We start from the raw sequence: 21,576 nt of genomic DNA, 5'->3' as shown, positions 1-21,576 counted from the left end.
TGTGGGCTGCTGTTATTTTTGTTGTATCAGTGGCTCCCACTGCCAGAGGCCCAGGAAGAAAAACTACAAGTTACAATTACTCCTTTTCCTTTTTTTGTTTTTGTTTTTGTTTTTTGGTTTGAAAACAGGGCCTACCTACTTTCATTTCCTGACATCTCCACCAATCAATGTTTTATTTTTTAAAACAAGAGGAGCATAACTTTGAGGTCCCTGAGGGTATGATGCTGACTGAAGCCCAGCAACCGTTTGGAATTCTGATGCTGATCTTCCACAGGCAGAGGTGATCAAAACCACCATCACAGACAAGACGTGTTTCATTTTAATCATAAACCTAATGTGGTCTATGGTGGGCACTCTGTCCACCTTTGTTCTCCTCAATTAATTGGGACGAAAACCCTAATACATTAAATTAGAAAGAGTTTGTAATAAACCTCCCCATTCTATTTTTTTTTTTTTTTAAATAGGATCTCATATCCAGGCATTTCTTATTTGACAACTGGCTGTGCTGGAATGTGACCCATAAACCAGTCCCAGATAACTCTGAAATGTGCTCTCCACTCCCTCACAGCCGTGTCAACATCCAGAAAAAGAAAGGGAAAAGAAACCGGATACAAAGATATGGCTTTCCTGACGCCGAGGGTAGGTGCTGGGGGAGGGTGGGAAGAAGGTGAAGTCCTGGAAACCCATTTTTCAGGTGCCTAACCTGTGGGAGGAAGAACCAGGGCTACTCACCTTGTTGTGATATGGGCCTAAGACGATCCAGCCGCAGAAGGTGTAACCCAGGTAGATCATCCCCGCGCAGGCGCAGAAGCGGAGCACCTTTGGCAGGGAGGCTTGCATTGTCAAAATGAGCACCTGGAAAGACACCGGCAGAGCAGGGGGAATTAAAAAGGAGCTTTCTGGAACCCGAAGAAGAAATTAATCTCAATCCTATGACACGACCCGATGCCGCATCCTTACATTATATGTTTGGAAGTAACCCAGGTATCGGATGACTCCAACCCAGACAAGAAGCGTGGATGTTCCAAGCAAAATGCTGCACAGATCGTAATTTGTGATATTCTAAGGAATGGAAAAACAGATGTGAGTGACATATTCTGCTCCCCTCAGCTTTTTAATCCCACTTTAAGTTGATAGGGAAAGAATGGACTGCCTGCTCTCTACAGGTGATCCTAAGGGTTTCTAAACTAAAGAGGAAAGTAATGGAGAGCACAGTCCCAAATGTGTTTCTTCTTTCCTTTTAGTATTTCAATTGGTTCAGCTTTTTGTTCAAATAATATCCTGAAACAGAAAATGCATTTACTTAGGCATTAAAGAATATAAACTAATGGTGTTCGTTAAATATGAAATGATACCAGTCAGCTACTTCTGAAAGAAAGCTCAAACATGATTGGCTAACACAGTTCCTGCTCTTGAGAATTTCTGGATCTAATTGAGGAGACACACACACAACCACAATCTATACTAATAAAAGGGTAATATGCTAATTAGATTGGACATCCTTCCAGACGTCCTTCTGGACAAAGCCATGATAGTGGGGCCAACGCAGAGGCTATTAGGGGAGATCATGCTGGTAGGGGAGAGCAGTTAGGGGCAATCAGGCTGGCAGGGGAAAGCAGTTAGGGGTGACCAGGCCACAGGGGAGGATAGTTAGGGACAACCAGGTCTGCAGGAGGGGGTGGAGTTAGGGGGATCAGGCAGGCAGAGTGGTTAGGAGTCAGCAATCCTGGATTGCGAGAGAGATGGCCAACTGCCGTTTTAGGCCTGATCACTGGGATTAGGCCTAAACCGGCAGTTGGACATCCTCCAAGGGGTCACAGATTGGAGAGGGTGCAGGCTGGTCTGAAGGAACCCCTCACTGGGCCCCTAGTTTTAATATAATATGCTAAGTGCTGTGAGATATGCAGTGCTCAGGTTGTCACAAAGCACTTCTTATGGGCATGACCCAGAGTGTGGCTGGGCCTGGAGGATAGGTTGGGGGAGAGCATAGTAGGTAAATGGACAGAAGACTGAAACAGGACCCAATGCTGAAAGCCAGAAAGTTGTCCTAGAGCAGCGGTAGGCAAACTGCAGCTCGCGAGCCACATGTGGCTCTTTGGCCCCTTGAGTGTAGCTCTTCCACAAAATACCATGTGTGGGCACACATGTACAGTGTGATTGAACCTTCGTGGCCCATGTGCAGAAGTCGGTTTTCGGGTCTCAAAAGAAATTTCAATCGTTGTACTGTTGATATTTGGCTCTGTTGACTAATGAGTTTGCCGACCACTATCCTAGAGGGTCTGTATGGATGGCTCAGTGAATCTCAGGCAGTAGAGGAAGGCAGAGCTAGATAAGGAGGACCCTGGAGGCCACTCCATTCAAGGGGGTTCCCATGAGAAGGGACTGTAACAGCAGGATAGACACTGCCAGGGGCTTTCCTCTGACAGCTGTGTGGATGGATCTGAGGGATGTCAGGCTGAAGGCAGACAAGCAATGAGGAGATGGCTGCAGCAGTCCAGGCTAGAGAGGAGCCGGCCCAAAAAAAGCAGAGGTCATCAAGATGGACAAGCGGGAGCTATGCTAGTGTCAGGAAAGTTAGGGAGACTCCCCCACGGACAGCACAGCCTGGAGGGGAGAATATCTGGGTGAAGGGTCAAGACTTTGTCCTAAGATCAATTCAACGAAGTTCTATGCAGTCAGGCACCTGGCAGTCACTCTAATAGTCCTACCCTCACCCCCATCTTCCAGAGCACCCACTGGGCAGGACTGGTTCTTGATAGAACTGGTTCTTGGGTCACTGCTTCTCCTGCAATTTTTTTTTTTTAAATAAATGAAATCCACCCAAACAAACAATCTTCTCAAACTTCAGTTCCTATGCTCAAGAAGCTGCAAGTTTCCTGGGGATATTCATAGGGATATCATCTCCCCAGAACATCAGCGTCTTTATATGCCCTCTGCAAGGAATCGGGTCAGAGGATGCTTCTGGTATATGGAAGCGAGAAAAGAGAAAACATGACAATCAAACTAGTCTCACAAGGAATTTATATCCTAAAGGATCACCTGGGATAGAAAGAGCAGCAGACTTAGAGTGGGTGGCCCCTCACCTTTACTTGAATTTCCATTTTGAGGATGGATCCAATGATTGTCATTAGGTCGCTGATAATCACTAGGACATACCATCCATTGATGAACTCCCACTGGTCAGCATTACACACATGTCGCTGGTACTTCTCCAGGAAGAAATTTAGAAATCTCTGCAGCAAACATTTTAATATATTTTATTGATTTTATTTTTTTTGTACAGAGAGGAAGGGAGAGAGATCGAGAGTTAGAAACATCAATGAGAGAGAGTCATTGATCTGCTGCCTCCTGCACACCCCCTACTGGGGATATGCCCGCAACCAAGGTACATGCCCTTGACCGGAATCGAACCCAGGGCCCTTCACTCCCCTAGCCGACGCTCTATCCATTGAGCCAAACCGGTCCCGGCTGCAGCAAACATTTTAAAAAGCATTTCTTACAAACCATACTGCTCTCTGGAAGGAGAAGATAAGTGGCAAAACAGAGCTCTCACCTGTAACATGATTCGGTGCTACTTATCCTTCTTGAAGCTGGAGACTATGCCCACATTTTCCCCTCACCTGCCCAGCTAGACTAAAGCCTTCAAGTGCCTACCAAGAGAGCTCAAACATTATATGCTTGTAAAAGCTGTCACAAAGTACATCCTAAATATGTTACTTCATCACCTCATTCAACCAGATAGCACCCTGTGAACCAATCATTGGTAGCCTGATCTTCCAGAGGATAGAACCAAGGCTGGGAAGGTGGAGCCAGGATGGCATTCCAGCTCCTGTGTGTGTGCTCCCAATGCCCACCCCCTGCTTAGGCAGAACCAGAATTCTGACCTGGAATCAGAATATCAGGGGACTTGGGGGGAAGGCGCAGTAAGACAAATGGATATTTACAAAATAAGTTGACGGAGATCAAGAAGGAGAAAAATAGAATGAAGATTGTTTTCTTGCTCCACCAATGGCATGCTGATGACTCCGTGCACCTGACCCCATTCTGCATTTCCACACACGCCACAAGCTAGAGAAAGATTTGTGGGGAGCTGGGATATAGCTTCACAAGAGCCCCAAGAATAACAAGGTGAAATGAAACTCAGGGGAGAATTTCCAAGCTATTTAAAATACAGAATAAAGTATTTTATGCTTCATTATAACCCATGTATCATGCCCCCTGTCAAAATGAAATCTGATTAGAAGGCAAAAGATGAAACCCACACGTGCTATTATTCTGTTCTTAAGATTTACTCCTGATTCAAAAGGGTCTCATTTATTCTGGAAACATTCAAGAGCTTGAGAGCTCACCATTGTGCACTGGTGTTCATTGGCTCTGTTTTAAGCAAGATAATTATCTGATCCCACCTGGCATGCTGGGAGCTGGCACTCACCCTACACACCTCAGGTTGATGAATGCCTTTTAGGGGCAATCACTCAAAGAAATCTAATTTAGTCAAAGGCTCCAGAAAGGACAGGGTGACCCAACACCAAGGCCCACTGTTTGAACAAACTGAGGGTAGAGGTCAAAAGGGGGGGAAGAAAATTCAAGCATACATACCTTTCGTAAGCGTAAAGCAAGAACAATGGATCTTGTGCACAGAATCAGAGACGCCAAGCAAATCACAATGACAAATGAATCAAACAAAAGCATATATTGAGTATTCTTCTGAACTAAGGAACAAAAATGATAAACACACCTCACTGGGGAATAATTTCTGACAAGATGGTAGTCAAAAAAGAAGTTCAAATGATAAATTCAAAAACATCAGAAACAAATCGCGATACATTCACTCAGAAGTCTACAAATAAGGTAAAACTTCTTCTGTTATTAAGAGTTATACATTTGAAAACATATAAACTCTTAAGAGATGTAATAAATGTATTTGTAAATATTTACACAGACTATAATTTGACAGAAGGTGGTCAGTCCATTTGGGCTCTATACACAAGAGGCACACTCTGAGGTCTTTCACATATGAGCACAAACACCACGTTTCCCATGTGGAAACAAACAATTTAAAATACCTCTGACTCAGACGCCCCATTTCTGTTTCTCAATCTTACTGTGTACTTTCCCAGCATTCAATAAGCTCTTTCTGCACAGGGAGAAAATAACCTCTTGGAATGGCAGTAAGAAGGGGAGTACATCTTGGAACACAGTAGCATGGGGAATGTACTGGAGGAAGATGAAATTGTAACCTCAGCTTCTCTCAGACTTTATGTAATTTTCCCAAACACCAACAATGGCTCTCCCCTGCCTGGCTCCCCTATCCATCCCTGCAGCCCCATCATCTGCCAGTTGCTTCTCTCCCCCCTAATCTTCTCTATCCTGGGGCCATACTGGTCTTCCTTCTTCCCACCTCCTATCAGGTTCGTTCTCTCTCTCTCTCTCTCTCTCTCTCTCTCTCTCTCTCTCTCTCTCTCTCTCTCTCTCTTGTCTCAGGGGCTTTGCACATGATGATCTCTCTGCCTGGAACAGCACCCTCTCCAACACACATGTTAAGATGATTCTTTTTCAGCCTGAGGTTTCAGAGTGAGTATCATCTTCTCAGAACAAAATTCCCTAAATTCCCATCTTTATTAGCCCCTTCCCTACTCCAGAGCACTCTCCATAATGTACACACCTATAGTATCCTTTACTTGATGACCACTGAACTTCAAAGAGAGCACAGCAAGGAACAGAGAAGTGAAAAATGGGAAAGGACATGGCCTCTGGGGGCCTGAAATCTTGGGTCTGAATCACAGCCCTGCACTCAGAAGCTGAGCAGCCTTAGGGAAGGTGCCTCAGTTTCCTCACCCAAAAAGTGGGTGGAATTAAAAAACAATAATCACAGGGCTGTTGAGAAGATTAAACAAGTTCATATATGAAAGCACATGAAACAACACAGTGGTTACTATGGAATCATTCAATGCCCATCTTCCCCACCAAATGGATGGCTCTGGGAGGCAGGGATCATATGCATTTTGTCAACACTACAGTGCCTTTGCTTAGCATAATGCTTCAGTGTGCTCACAAGTAAATGCAGGGACTCCAGCAGAACATGAGAAGAGCACTGAATAATCTAAGTTATTAGATTATTCAGAATGTGTGAAGGTCTGAGCTAAGTCAGAGGCAGAGAAGGCACAGAAGGAGGAGGCACAAAGTAGTGAGAGATGAAGCAGAGAGAGGCAACATGGTCTCCAAGCGGACTTGGGGAACAAGGAAGAAGGACCAACTAGGCACAATTCCTGGTTTCCTGTCCTCCATAAACTGAGCTCTGTCTGGATGTCCATGACAAGAGAGGATGGCTCAGTGGCAGCTAAAACCACAAGTGTGGGCACAAGTACTCAGACCACAGAGAGAAAAGCAGATAGGTCAGGGGGACAGTAATGCTTGAGAATTAGAAGAGGAAATGAGCTCAGGAACAATATGGAGAAAGGCCAGAGGAGAAGGAAACAGGCCTGGGGACAGGCAACCTTCCAAGGAGTCCAGATTCAGAGTGCTCCTCAGCGACACCTCCGCAGAGAAGCTTTTAAGAGAAAGATTGGAGTATCCACAGACTTATTAATAACAAGGGTGTGAGTGACAACAGCATGAGTGTCTGGGTAAAGCTGCTCATAGCCAGCCAATACACATAACTCACTGAGTGAACTATTTACTGTTTAGCCTCACTAAGCAGGCTTCAGGTGCCTAGGTTACAAAGTGGGGGAAGCAACTCTGTCTGCCTCAAAGGCTGTCAGGAAAGCAGGTAAAACATCTGTGCAGAAACCAGGTAGAGTCGTGCCTGACATCTAGCACTGACATTTACCTTTAGCCATTTTATATGTCAGACGTTTAAGTAAAAAAGCAAAGCAACTTAATTTGACTAGAATCCAGGACCGACCCCTCCCTCCCTTCCCCCTCCCTCTTTCCTGTCCCTTCCTTCCTTCCTTCCTTCCTTCCTTCCTTCCTTCCTTCCTTCCTTCCTTCCTTCCTTCCTTCCTTCCTTTCTTCCTTTCTTCCTTCCTTCCCTCCTTCCCCATGGATGAGGCAGAAGGATTAGAGGCAGTTCATGGGAAAATGGGACTGAAAACCTCATAAAATGCAAGGACAGCATCTAGTACCTTCCTGTCTAACATAGAGCTAGACCAAATCTCTAAGATTGCTCTTAGTGGGAAAACTGAGGCCCGGAGCTCTAAAGAGAAACCATCCCTCCTCACAGAGAAAACAGTATTGTATCGTTTTTACTTTATTAGGAAGACTAGTTTGGTGTGCTACAGAAAGTATTTTGTGAACACTATAAATTGCTCTCTTACTCTATTGAAACTCTGTTACCCCTATGGGAACATTGCCCAAAGCTAGGTTTGTAAAATAGTAGCCCAGAGAGATGCCTCTGCCCACCTGGTTAAGTTATTTGTTCCTTCCAGTCCTGCGGAGTCCCCCTATTACTGCCTGCCTGCGTGGCTCTAACCCAGGGCTTCCCACACTTACTAAACTCCTTTCCCCTATGACACCCTTTACATCAGCCACCAATGGGGAGTCCTGCCCACCAATACCTCCTGCAGCCCCTCATGCCCAAATTGCTACTCATAAAATCAAGTTAAAGTGAGGATTAATAGCACCCTTAGGAACAGGTATTAGAAGTCAAAAGAAGCAACATTTGGTTTGTAAATGAAAACGGACATTCCCTTATATTTTGCCCTGAGATAACACAGGCAATGATGAGAGGGAGAGTATATGAATGTGAATGATCTCAGAAGTTTTGGAAATAGCGCAAGGATCTCACCAGATGTTACCCTTGCCTTTGTCCCACTTCCTGTCTTTCCGCTTCCCCAAAACCAGGCCAACCAATCAGACCGGGGGAGGGAGGGGACACGAACGTGGGGGAGGAAAGGGAGCTCCATTTCCTAAGCTTGTTTCCAAACTTCAGATTTTTTCAAAGTTTTCACATCATTTTATTTTAAATTCATATTTTCCTAGTAACAGAATCTGCTTTCTTACTACACAGCTCTGGAAGCCTATAAAAATGTTAGTGTTTCTCCTCACTGGCCACAGGAGGGAGCCAGACATCCTTTCTCCATTAAAAAATAAATAAATAAATAAAATATATATATATTCGAATCATTTTTTAATTTTTCAATTACAGTTGGCATACAATATTACATTAGTTTCAGATGTACAGCACAGTGATTAGACATTATATTACTAACTAAGTAATCATCCTGATAAAGCTCATATCCATCTGACACCATACATAGTTATTAGAATATTATTGACTATATTTCCTATGCTGTACTTCACATCCCCATGACTATTCCATTACTATCAACTTGTACTTCTTAATTCTCCACCCAGCTCCCAACCCTCTCCCATCTGGCAACCATCCAAGTGTTCTTTGTATCTATGAGTCTTTCTCTTCTACTTGTTTATTTTGTTTTTTAGAATCAATTGTTGGTAGATATGTATTTATTGGCACTTTATTGTTCATATTTTTTAAATCTTTTCCTTCTTCAAGAAACATTTCATATAATACTGGTTTGGTGGTAATAAAAAAAAAAAATGGGGGGGGGGCATAGAAACTATAAAAAAGAGCCAGTCTGAAATGAAGGATACACTAACTGAAATGAAGAATAATTTACAAGAATCAACAGTAGAGAATATGAAGCCAAGAATCAAAAGAGCAATTAGGAGTATAAGGGAGGGAAAAAAAAAACCTATTCAGAATAGCATAAAGGAAAAAGAATCACTCCCTGAAATGAGGAGATTGCAAGGAGCCTCTGGGACAACTTCAAGCAAACCAACATTCACATCATGGTGGTGTTGGAAGCAGAAAGAGAGAGCCAGAAATTGAAAACCTATTTGAAAAATAATGATAGGAAACTTAGGGAAGTTTGCCCAGTCAAAATTAATCTTGGCTTTCTTTACTGTCATGCCTTTCGTACCTTCATCACTATGGCTGTCCATGACATATTGAGATTTTAAGAGCACATCTGACTCCCTTGCTAAAGTGTTTCCTTTCTTATCCAGAGTGCTTAGCAATTACTATATGCCAACTCTTGTTCTCAGTGCTTTGCTTTATAATCTAACTAATTTAATGCACAGCATACTGGAAGGTAAGTACTATTCTCACCCTCATTTTGAAAAGTACTGAGACATAGAGAGGTTAAATAATTTTTCCAAGATCACAGACATAGTTAACAGAACCAAGATCCAAACCTAAGCAGTCTGGCTGCCAAGGCTGTACCCTAAGCACGGGGTATGCTGCCTCTTCTAAAAGGTATATAATCAATATTTGTTGAATTTAACAAAAATGGGAGGCTTCTGGCTATGCTTTACAGAATTTAATGCTCAAGGTCTGGTTTTCGGAAGCCCTTTCTTTCTAGTCACCATCCAAGTCAACCATGTAAACATCTGAAATTCCAAAATAAAATGCTAAACATCCTCCAATGTAAGACACTTACCAGATCCAGATATCTTTAAGTCTTTACATTCTTCAATGTTAGCATCACTGTCAAAATAGATTTTGATTTTGCCACTGTGAGCTCTGTTGTCGAAGGTAATCTGGAAAAACAAATGGATGAAGAGCAGCACATAGGACTTGCTAGATGGACTCTGCTTAAAATTTTAATGGCATCCAAACAGCAGGCTGGCCCAAAAATTGTATTGATGACAATGCCCTCATCACATGATTCTTCACAGCTTTCATTAATGAAAAAATAGAGCCCAAAGACAGCTCTATATGAAGTTCTACTAAACCCACAAGCAGGGTAGGAGAAATACAAAAGCAAAACAGCCAGCTCGTCTTAGGAACAAACATGAAATTCACCAGCCTTTGACAAAAGAACACAGTACCTCACTGACTGCACTGAATGCAATCCCAAAGCATTTGCTTCAAGTTAGACTTTTGGGTATGAAATTCTAGGTTTCTACTAGGTTAGAGATTAGTTTTCTGTTCACATCAAATGCTATATATAATGTTTTCAGAAATGGCAAAGGATGCCCTAGGCCACAGGCTGAATTTAAGATTGCCTATGACTCATTACTTCCACTATTACCCTTTCATCACTTAACATTTGTAAGTGAAATATGTTGGTCATTTTAGGCCTTGAGAGAAGTAATTTTGGTTTTTTTTTGGGGGGGGGTGCCAGGGTTAGTGGAGACTTAGTCACAGCTCAGAGGTATAGAAATGAGGCCTGTAGGGTGAATTCTCGAACCTCCAGTTTGGTCATAGTGATATAATTGGGTTACACAGAGTGTGACTTGGGTTCAGAGATGCCCAATGCTTATAGATTTACTCATAGGTCAGCTACACTTTCAGCTCTCAAGTTCTCTGCCTGTGAACTTCCTTAATTTCGTCATGTGATTCATAATGTGTAGGTCACTGCAGGGCCACTAATCCTGCTCTTCTCTTCCTTACCACAAGTCACCATTAGTGATTACTTTTATTTCTTAGTTTACTTGCTTTTCTCTCTCTCTTCCACTGAGCTGAAAGCTTCCGCTGCACCTCAAGTGCAGGGCAGTGTGTGGTGCATAGTAGGGACTCATATTTACAGACTATTGAATAAAGTATTCTCCTGAGTTGCTAAAAGATAATTGCATACAATGTTCAGCTCAGCATTCAATTTTTCTCTTCCATGAACATGAAGAAGGGAGGGAGGGAAGGAAAAAGGAAGGAAGAAAAGAAGGGCATGAAATTCCATGAAAGTGAGAAGACAGGTGACTGTCCCCACAAAACTGAACAGTCCCTTCACTGCACAAGCCTCCTCTCAAAATAAAAAAGCGCCAACTGATCCTCTGCAGAATAGCCTTCCAATCAAGGGGGCATGTCTGCCTGGAGGCTTGAAAGCGTTTGCTACATTTGCAAAGACCTTTCTTTGGAAGTGCAGAAAGTATTATAGACACTTAAAACACTTGTCATAATTTTTTTTTTTTAAATGTATTAGAAGAGTAAGTGCTCAGAGCCAATTTGGAAACTTCCCTTTTCAACGCAGAAATTTAGTTTTTAAAACATTAGAAAAGGCTTTGCTTCATTTTCAGACAAAACAGTCTCTGGATGAACAATGCTATCATGCCATTCAGCTCTTTTAAGCACGACTGCATCTGACACCTCTAAAGGCTGGTGTGCTTTGCACTGTGTTTCTGCAGGAGGAGGAGGGAAGCATAAGAAGCAGTGGCTGAGTAAGCAGACACTTGCCGTGTTCTGAAAGGCGTAACAGTCCGGTAACTCTCGGGAAAGCATCGTCTGCAGGTCAATGCCTTTGAGGTGAAAGGAGATCTCAACTTGTAAGAGCCTGTATAAAAAATATTACAAGGAATACATTGTCAGAGTCTTACTCTCTTACTCTCCTTCCCTCCCTCAGTGCCTGTCTCCTGGGAAATGAGGCTGAAAACGTTTTCACCTATAAAATTCCAGTCTGAAGAATGATGAGTTCCTCCAGTCCTCGGCGTTCTTGGAGAGGCCCTGGGGGTCCACGTAAATGCAGTCTAGACCAACGGAGAACAACAAGTGCTTCAGGCAAAAATCAGATGCTAAAACCAGTGGGCCGAAGGGCTCGGAGAAGCAGAACGCTTCCAACGCATCTCCCCACAGAGCACTTAGGAATGCAACAGGAAGGCCGGTAACTACAATGGAGAAGCTGGCAGGTAGCAGCAGCCTGCCCAGGTGATCACGTTCACATTGCCAGTAATGAGAAAAAATGACACCTCCTGAAATAATGTACTGCTGGTGTGCTATTCTCGCTAAAATGCTTAACCACAATCTAGTCTGAAAGAAACAGAAAAACCCAAAGTGAGGAACATTTTACTCTTTAAAAATGTCATAATTTGCCCTTGGCCAGTGTGGGACAGTTGGTTGAGCATCGTCCCATGCACCAAGAGGCTGCAGGTTCAGTTCCCGTTCAGGGCACAATACCCAGGTTGCAGTTAGATGCCCAGTCTGCTGGGTGCATACACACATTGATCTCTCTCTCTCTCTCTCTCTCTCTCTCTCTCTCTCTCTCTCTCTCTCTCTCTCCCCCACCCTCTATAAAACAAATAAAAAATACTTTTTTAAAATGTCAAGGTCATAAAAAACAACAGCCACACAACCCAACAACAAACCAAGGAACTATTTTACTCCAGATTAAAGGAGACTAAAGAGGCATGACAACTAAATGCAGTATGTGATCCTGGACCAAGGAGAATGGGGTGGGAGGGGGCCTTTCTTTTGCTATAGAGAACATTAGGGCAATTGAAATGTGAATAGGGTTTGTAGAGTAAAGGCTGTGCCGATGTTTACTTGTGCCTTTGAGCACTGTCCAGAGGTGATGTGGGAGACTGTTCCTGGGAAACACACACTGGAATATTACAGGTAAAGGGACATCATGTCAGCCTCTTATTCTCATACATTTCAGGAGGGGCATTTAAACACCAGAGGTCCAGTGCATGAAATTCGTATGTGGGTACGGTCCCTAGGCCTAGCCTTCAAACGGGGCCATCTTTCCCAGCTGCCAGCAGCCAGCCTTGCCCCCAACTGCCAACCACCCGGGTTCCCAGTTTGCCATTGGGCAATGGGAGCCTGATGGCCAGGGAAAAGGACCGAGAGGTCAGCCATTCCCGCCCATCACCGACCCCACCCCCACTGCAGGTCACCCTCTATGTGTGCGGTGACCAGCAGGGTGGGGGCCTTGGCCAAGTGCCACATGCATCCCCCACCGCTACCCCCAAGTCCCCATTTACCATCAGGATATGGGAGCCTGCGGCTGGGGAAAGGGTCTGAGAGGTGGTCATGCACCTCATAGTGACTGGTTGAGTGGTCATTCTGGTTCTTCTGTCCTTATGGTCACTAGACTTTTATTACATAGGACTAGAGGCCCGGTGCATGAAATTTGTGCATGGGAGGGAGGTGTTCCTCAGCCCAACTTGCACCCTCTCCAATTTGGGACCCTTTGGGGGATGTCCGACTGCCTATTTAGGCTCAACCTGTGGGATTGGGCCTAAACAGGGAGTTGGACATCCCTTTCACAATCTAGGACTACTGGCTCCCAACTACTCGCCTGCCTGCCTTCCTGATTGCCCCTAACTGCTTCTGCTTGCCAGCCTGATCACCCCTAACTACTCCCCTGCCAGCCTGATCAACAGCTAACTGCTCTCCTGCCAGCCTGATCATCCCCAACTGCCCTCCCCTGATACCCCAGTCACCCCCAAATGCCCTCCCTTGCATATTCCCTCTTTATTAGATAGGATTTTTTCTTTAGCATATTGGACAATCCTAACTGGTTTGGCTCAGTTGGTGGAGCATTGGCCTGCAGACTCAAGGGTCCCAGGTTCGATTATAGTCAAGGGCATGAACCTTGGTTGGGGGCACATACCCAGTGGGGAGTGTGCAGGAGGCAGCTGACCGATGTTTCTCTCTCACAGATGTTTCTAGCTCTCTATCCCTCTCCCTTCCTCTCTGTAAAAAATCAATAAAATATATATTTAAAAAAAGAAACATTTAAAATCCCTCCGTGTCTGCCTGGCTGGTATAACTCAATGGTTGAGACCCAGGCTGCCACCACTAGAAGGGGGTCACACCCTGGCCACGCTGAGACCCCTGCCCAGGCTGCTGCCATGGCTGGGGGATCACAGGACTTTGGTGAGTGGCCTTGCCAGACTGAGATCCCAGTCCATACTGCCATCCGGGTCAGGGGATCATGTGGCTTTGGTGCAAGGCCCTCCCAGTCTGAGACCCCAGCCCAAGCTGCTGCCACTGGGGGCTGGTGCCTCCCAGCCAGACACACTGGGCTGCTGCCACTAGGCAGGGATCGCTGCATGGGGGGCAGGCGCCTCCCAGCTAGACACCCTGGACTGCTGCTGCTGGGTGGACTTAGGGACTCCGGCAAGGCTAAGAGTACTGGGTGCCACCATTTTGCGGCTATGGGCACTGCCATTTTTGTCACAGAGTGATGGTTAATTTGCATATTACTCTTTTATTAAAAAGGATAAGAAGAATGATAAAGCAAATGTGGTAAAATGTTAGCTCTGGGGAAATCTAGATGAAAGGTATATAAGAAAATTTCTCTGTTATTTTGCAAATTTTCTGACTCACCTGATATTTTTTCAAAATAAAAACTGAAGAGAAAGGAACGTAGGTTGTATTCCAATAAAAATATAAGCTTTAAACTATAAAAGAATGAGTCCAAGAGCCTCATATGAAAACGTGTCTCATTACTGTGTAGCCCAACACCTTGGCAGGAACCTGAGGAGGTTAGAACTGGTAAACACCTTTCAAGGGCACAGAGCCTTCACCGAAAGGCTGCTGTTCAGTCGACTTCACTGGCTCCTAATGGGGCTCTGGCTGCCTTTAAAATGGAAACGCTGGCCCAACCAGCATGGCTCAGTAGCTGAGCATCGACCTATGACTAGGAGGTCACAGTTCAATTCCTGCTCAGGTTGTGAGTTTGATCCCCAGTGTGGAGCAGGCAGAAGGCAGCTCATCAATGATTCTATCTCATTATTGATGCTTCTATCTCTCTCCAAAATCAATTCCTCTACATCGGAAGGGCTGCTTAGCTGACCATCGGGGATCAGACACCAGGCTCACGGCTAGTGAGCACAGCTGTGGCAGCCCAAGCCTCTCTTGCCTTTGCAGCACAGCTACCAAGCAGCGGCAGAGGCAGGCACAATGGGGCTGGGATGAACGGGAGTAGCACAGCACCAGCCTGGCTTGGGCTCCTCTCTGCTCACCTGCCACTTTATGCACTACTACATCCCTCAGGGGATGTTGGACTGCCGGCTTCCTCTGAGGGGTCCTGTATTGAGAGAGGGTGCAGGCCAGGCTGAGGGACCACACTGGAGCAGGAATCTGTGCACTGGGCCTCCAGTTTAAAAAATAAAATGAAATGGAAACACTAGGGCTGGTTCTCAGTAGTTGCTCCAGTATCTTGGTAGACCCAGTGGCTAATTCTTTAAGGGTCCTCTCCCACAACTGCATTCCTCTATGTTTATCTATCCTATCAATGAGAGCATAAGTTCTTTGTGAACAAGAGCATATTATGTTGTGTGGTTGTCCCATTGCCTAGCATATAGCTTACACACAAAATGTCACAATACATAGGACACACTAATATTTTGTGAAAATTCATTTCCCTAGGCTGAAAACAAGGACATGAGCTGAATGGACAACTCAACAGGCACAATATTAAGAAAGGCAGGTGTCAGAGAAGTGCCTCCTTACTTTTGGCAAATAGATTATTAATGTCAAGAAACAGTTTATAATGTTGGTTTTCTTGACCAGAACTTGATTAATATGGTGAGAGAAGTTATTCACGAGAAACTTGTTCTCTATAGGAAAAGACTGGTGATGATAAAAATAGCAACTACATGTTACCCACTTACTCTGTGCCAGGCACTGTGCTAGGAGCTTTATATGGTCTCTCATCCTGTTTAAACCCAAAGCAACCCTCTGAGATAGGTATCATTGCTGCAATTTTGCAGATGGACATCCAAGACACAGAGAGGCCAAGAGACTTTCTCAAGGTCACACAGCTAGTTGAGGGAAAACCAGAATTTAAACCCGCATGTGTTCAGTTCCAGAGCCTGAGCTCTTCACAGTTCAATGATATTAAATTTGCCTTATAAAAGCCTGTTTGATTGGTCAAGTTTTATCATTGTGATTATGGAGATGTACTTTATCAAATACACATGCAGAATTCTCTAAAATCTGGCTGACCTTATGCTAGAGTTATTGCTAATGAGGCCACCAAGAACCTGGTGGCAGTAAAACCTAGAAACTGAGACTTTTTAAAAGTATAGCAAGAGCCCTACGTAAAATATTAAACCTCAGACAGAACAAACTGGTATCCGAGTAGCAGTCTCTTCACTCAAATGAACCTCGTTCACAAAACAGACTCTCGAACAAATGAAATAGCAACCATCGTAGAGACAATTGGAGGGTGGATTACATATATTCTCTAAAAAGCTGGTCAGGATGCCTCATGCTAAGAAAGGAGAACAGAAGAGATTTAAATCTGTGTTACAGGAAATGAAACACTATATAAGAATGATCGCTATCTAAATGTTTAAAAAATAATTTTTTAACAGGACTTATAACTCCCCCAAGTAAGGCTGAACTATAAAGCTACAGGTCTAGAGGGAGGTATGGAGGGATAGGTCCACAGCATGAATGATAGGAAACCCTTCACGCCAGCTGCACAGACATGTAAGTAAATATTAATCTGCAGAGTAAACAGGCGTGCAGGAGATCTCTGCGCTTAGGCCACTGAAGGGCAATTCACTTAATGGGAAAGAGAATACAAATTCATGAATAGGTATCTCATCCATCACCAGCACACAGGCACCACTGAGAACAGCTTCTGCTAAGTGGCCTACTTAAACTATAAAATCAGACCACTGATGTCAAACTCAACCCCTATTTATTTCATCTGCAGGCTTCCTCCAATGTGTCCAAGAAAAGAGAGGCATCAAGTATTTAAGACTATTCTTTACTAGAGGCCCGATGAATGAAATTCATGCAAGGGCCTCCACCCTCGAAGCCCTGGCTTCATCGGGAAGGTCATCCAGAAGGACATCCAGAAGGTCGTTTGGCTGTCTGGTCTAATTAGCATATTATGCTTTTATTATTACAGATACCTTCTGAATAGATTTTCTTTGACAAGTTATATCTAATAAGTTAAAGAACACAATTAACTTACTTAAATAGTCTCCCTTAAAGTCAAATTAATAATCAACCTCTCCCCATTTGGTTAAAAATATTCCATATTCTGATAGAAAGGAAATGAGCAAGTGCATTCCTGTACAATGGCCAGGAGGAAAATTCTACTTTCTGGGACTGCCTGTCCTACCTCACCACTGATACTGACTTTGGCCAGATTTCTTTAATCCACTTTTAAAGAAAAATCAATAGAGAAAAACGGCATATGAATGACTGGAAAATAGTTGTATGATGCATCCAACTGAGTCACACATTTTTAAGAGGACAAGTGGCCAGTGGCTTACTTGAAGCAGAGGGTCACTGCACAAGATTCAGGCTCCTGTCATGTACTCCTATCAGTGACCAGGAGGAGGGAGCTGACAGCCTCAGGGAAGATTCAGAGTGAACTGATCAGCCCCTGATTGCTGGCTACCAAATAGATCTCAGGAGAGCAAAACCAGACAAGCCACTTGTAAGGTTGCTGCCCACAAAGCCAACCGCTGACACCTGACACCGAGATGACCTCTGAAAGCCACCTGGGGCCCCTGGGGTCCTGGCTCAGGAGCTGCACCTCTCAGAGCCAGGAGCACAGGACACACGGACCCACGCAGAGTCTAGCCAGGCAGCCTTGGAAACAGAATCAGAATCTCTGCCTTATGCGGGTGTTCTCCTCTATTGCCAAGAACACTTAAAGTCAGGTCATAGGAAACAGGGTCAAATGAATGGTGTGATGCTCTCCTGTTGATAAAACCAGCCCAAATGTAAACTGCTCCTAGGATCCCTACTCCCAAACTGTCATCTAGCTGAGGCGCTATCACAGATGCATCGTTGGAAGCCCGGTGTAGTCATGCACAGATTACCACAGGGTTCCCTTCTGAGAAATGTGGCGATTCCATCGTTGTGTGAACATCAGAGAGGGCACTTACACAAACCTAGATGGTACAGCCTACTACACACCCATGCTAGTTGGTATAGCCCAGTGGTTGGCAAACTCTTTAGTCAGCAGAGCCAAATATCAACAGTACAATGACTGAAATTTCTTTTGAGAGCCCAATTTTTTAAACTTAAACTTCTAACGCCACTTCTTCAAAATAGACTTGCCCAGGCCATGGTATTTTGTGGAAGAGCCACACTCAAGGGGCCAAAGAGCCGCATGTGGCTTGTGAGCCGGTTTGCTGAACATGTGTATAGCCCATTGCTCTCCAAGAGAAGGAAAGTAATTTTCCCTCTACCTTTCTGGGTTCTCGGCTGAGACATCCCTGTAATAAAAGACAGATTGATAGGAGAAAACAAACAAAAGTTCAATAACATGTATATCTTCTATATACAGAGATCTAGGAAAACTGAAGCCACCAACTATAATACCTTAAATACCCCCTTCAGCTGAGGACAGAAGAAGACGTTGGGGATGCGGAGGGTCAGGTGTGGGAGGCTATCAGGGAAAGCACAGTAAACAAAGGGAAGATTGTTAAACAGATCTGAAACTTTGCCATCTGCATTGATAAGAGTCTGCAGAGGCAAGGTCACCCCCCCCACGCCCCCTTTGCTGGCACAGCTAGGGAGACATCCTTACAAAGGGAGATGTCTCTTATGGGCTTCTTCCATGTTTGCTGTTTCTTAAACTAACCGGCCTAAAATCATCCTTTTGCCAAGTAGACATATTTGGGGATGACAAATTTTATTCCCCTTCAGCTCCGAGGTGGTGTCATGTCACTGTACGGAACACTGTAGGCAACTGTGACATAATGGTGAGTATTGGTGTAATGCATTGCACTGTGATGTCACTGGGCAGTGGGGATTTCTCAGTTCCATTGTAATCTTGTGGGACCACTGTGGTGTATGTGATCTGTCATTGACTGAACAGTTATGCAGCACATGACGACATACACAGTGAGTACCTTGGACACGGTAGGTGTGCACCAGAGGTTTGTTGAATGAATTACAACCCCCGCCCCCCGAGCTGTAAGTCAAACACTTTTAATTTACATAAGACATTCTTTCAAATTCTTAACAGAATGGCACAAAACAATTCTGCTTTCGTAGATGTTAACTTTGGGGCCAGCAATAGCCTGAAAGAGGAAATGAGTTGCTAATCATAATGTGCCTTTGCAGAGCATTAATATAATTTACAAGTAATAAAAATAAGAGTGCAAAGCATTTTAACACATTATTTCATTTAATAAATACAGATTCATCTTTCTTTTATTATTTCCCCCCACCCCCCAAAAAAAATGTCTAATTGTGCCCTCGTGGAGTAGGGGAAACCAAACAAACAGGAACCACCTGGGCATTTACCACAAAACCAACCACCTTGCATTGCACCTAAGAGATCCACAAATTTCTAGGTCCTATTACATAGACCTACCATTTCCTGAGCCAAAGCCTTTTGTAGGCAAATGTGAAACTGACAGCTGCAAATAGCAGTCATGAAAGCAAGGTTGTTCCATTTGTTAGTACATGAGGGCATTTTTTCTATTACCATAGGATATAATAAAGGCATATAATAACGTGATCCATTACCCGTTTCGATGTCACTGTCAATATTCAGTGTGTCGTTAGAGGGAAACATGGTTCTTTTCTTGTAGTACTGCTTACAGACTTTTAAGCCAATTCTATGCTCTTCATTTTCTCCATAACTTAGGGTCCCTAGGGAAATGTTCTTTAGATGATGATACTATTAAAAAGAGTTAAATAAAAACACTGTGAGCTTTCAAGAGTTTCATCAGGAGTTAATGCATATAAAATACAGACTTTAGCTACTTGTTACTGCTTATATCATACTAGAGGCCCGATGCTTAAAATTTGTGCAAGGGGCTCGCGCCCGTCCCCCAACCCCCCTGCCGTTGCAGCTGCCTCGGGCCGTTGCCATGGCAGCTGCCTCGGCCTCAGCCCTCGCAGCCAGCTTCGTCAGGAAGGTCGACTGTTCTAAATAGCATATTATACTTTTATTATTATAGATTCCTCAATAGAACTCCCAGTGTAAAATACCAGAAGGTCATCTTCTCAGGTCGGGCAGAAACACACTGCCTCGAAGAATTCAAAACTAAAGCGAGTGCTGACAGACCTCCCACCTCACTCTGAGCCCAAGCTCAGGCCGTGCCCACCTCTCTGACCTAACAGCAGACTAGTGACCCCTGGTTCCACCCCACCTCCTGAAGCCACCCTGACCTCCAGGCAGTTCCTCGAGCTCCCAGGCACACTCCTGCCTGTGGCCTTTGTTGTTCCAGGTTTTCAATCTGCTAGGCTCACTGCTTCAGGTCTTGACTGAAATATTACCACCTCAGGGAGGCCTTTCCGCACTGCTCAGTGATAAGTGCAAACACCCATCACCAGCACACAGGCACCACCACACTCTCCCAATCTGCCCCTGCTTTATTCCTTAGCAGTTACCACTTTCTGACATACCACTGAAGAGCCAAACCTCCCACACCACACAGCTTACATTCACATGCCTGGCACTAGCTCACAGGAACACAGCTTCACCACTGGCCTATCTGCTCTAGCGGTCTTTACTGGCCCTCTCCTCATTAATATGACTTTATTGTCCCCTGGAACATAAAAGGTGCAAGTAATTATTGTTTATTTCAGGAACATTAAAAAAAATCATTCAAATGATCCATTTGAAGATTTAGTCTAATAACCTCAAGGTTCTTTGAGAACCACCTCTAATCCTCACCTGGCTGTGTCTACCAACCTTAAACTATTAGATGTCAGGATCTTTACCTGATTGTAATCAAGCTCAATCACATTTAAAGACCCTATTCTCCGTCCCCCCCCCCCGCTCCCCCTGCCAAATCAGAGTTCAGAATCTGTGTCTGGATGTTGCCCTTTCACCCAGGGCACGACTGAGAATGGTCAAGATAACACCTCCCTCGCTGCTGTAAGCAATAAGCTCAGTTTTTATTATCAGTGTGCTTTATTTTTGGTGGTGTTTTCAGGAAGCCAGCATTCAATGCTATACATTTCACTTCTTTTCATTTGTCTGGCTCTCCCCTCCAGTACTACTTCTATAAGAAAAGGGTTTTATCTTTTATTCACGCTGTATCCTCAAGGTCTAGAAAAGTACTTGGCACATACTAGGTATCCAAATATTTATTGGATGGATGGATGGATGGATGGATGAATGAATGAATGAATGAAAAAGAAAGAGTAAGAATAACAACTTCTCTCCTCTAAATGCTTTCTTCAGGTCTGCCAATCTGGTTTCTCAATACCTGCCTAAATCAACCAAATCATATTCTACCCCTAGAATCTCAGATTTGGTATCTCATCCATCATACCTTCTGAGAATATAAATCTACTCTTGTCCTTTTGATCTGGGGTAATTGCCCAAAAGTAGTTGGTGTGAAGGGATAAATAAAAAAAGTAAATCTCAATTTAAAAAATTTAAACACGAAAGATCTATTGCATGGAAATGTAACTGCAGAAATACCAATAACCTTTTTTTGGCAGACTATGCAAGTTTTAGTTAGAATATTTTAATATATTTATAATTTTTTTTTTTGCTAGGTTAATAAGATCAAGTATCAATATATTCTTAAAATATAGGTCATCATAATGAAAACTTGCCTGGTTAATAGCATAAAATATGCTCTCATAGGCGTCCTCTTGAGTATATACACTGTAACTGTAGTCTTCTTCGTCTACGCCAGCATATCCTTTCAAAAACAAATACTTAAAAGCCATGGTGTTTTCTTCCTTGAAAGCAACCACAAGCTGGTTACTTAAACCAAAACGAACAAGCTAGAAAAGAAAATCGAATAGGTATATATGAATTTTACCTTTTTTTATTTATTTTAATCCTCACTGAGGACATTTTTTCATTGATTTTTAGGGAGAGTGGAAGAGAGAGGGAAAGACAGAGAAAAATATCTATGTGAGAGAGACACATTGATTGGTTGTCT

General features: G+C 43.8%; 1 protein-coding gene across 2 annotated transcripts in view; it reads right to left on the bottom strand.

Annotated features, from left to right (window-relative positions):
* The window catches only part of MCOLN2 (mucolipin TRP cation channel 2), a 51,134-nt gene that overhangs the window by 11,832 nt on the left and 17,726 nt on the right, over positions 1–21,576 (bottom strand). For both annotated transcript variants that reach the window (XM_045584387.1, XM_036446805.2), the window contains exons 3-11: positions 21,242–21,415; positions 19,193–19,346; positions 11,400–11,484; positions 11,195–11,291; positions 9,462–9,561; positions 4,600–4,712; positions 3,084–3,233; positions 961–1,062; positions 733–855 (exon numbers count right to left, since the gene is read on the bottom strand). In XM_045584387.1, coding sequence (XP_045440343.1) covers positions 733–855; positions 961–1,062; positions 3,084–3,233; positions 4,600–4,712; positions 9,462–9,561; positions 11,195–11,291; positions 11,400–11,484; positions 19,193–19,346; positions 21,242–21,415 — 1,098 coding nt within the window. The remainder of the gene's footprint in view (positions 1–732; positions 856–960; positions 1,063–3,083; positions 3,234–4,599; positions 4,713–9,461; positions 9,562–11,194; positions 11,292–11,399; positions 11,485–19,192; positions 19,347–21,241; positions 21,416–21,576) is intronic.

This window comes from Pipistrellus kuhlii, unplaced genomic scaffold, assembly GCF_014108245.1.
Source record: "Pipistrellus kuhlii isolate mPipKuh1 unplaced genomic scaffold, mPipKuh1.p scaffold_m20_p_2, whole genome shotgun sequence".
Lineage (NCBI taxonomy): Eukaryota > Metazoa > Chordata > Mammalia > Chiroptera > Vespertilionidae > Pipistrellus > Pipistrellus kuhlii.
Note: the sequence above shows the minus strand (reverse complement) of the source record. Positions and strands in the feature narration are given on the sequence as shown.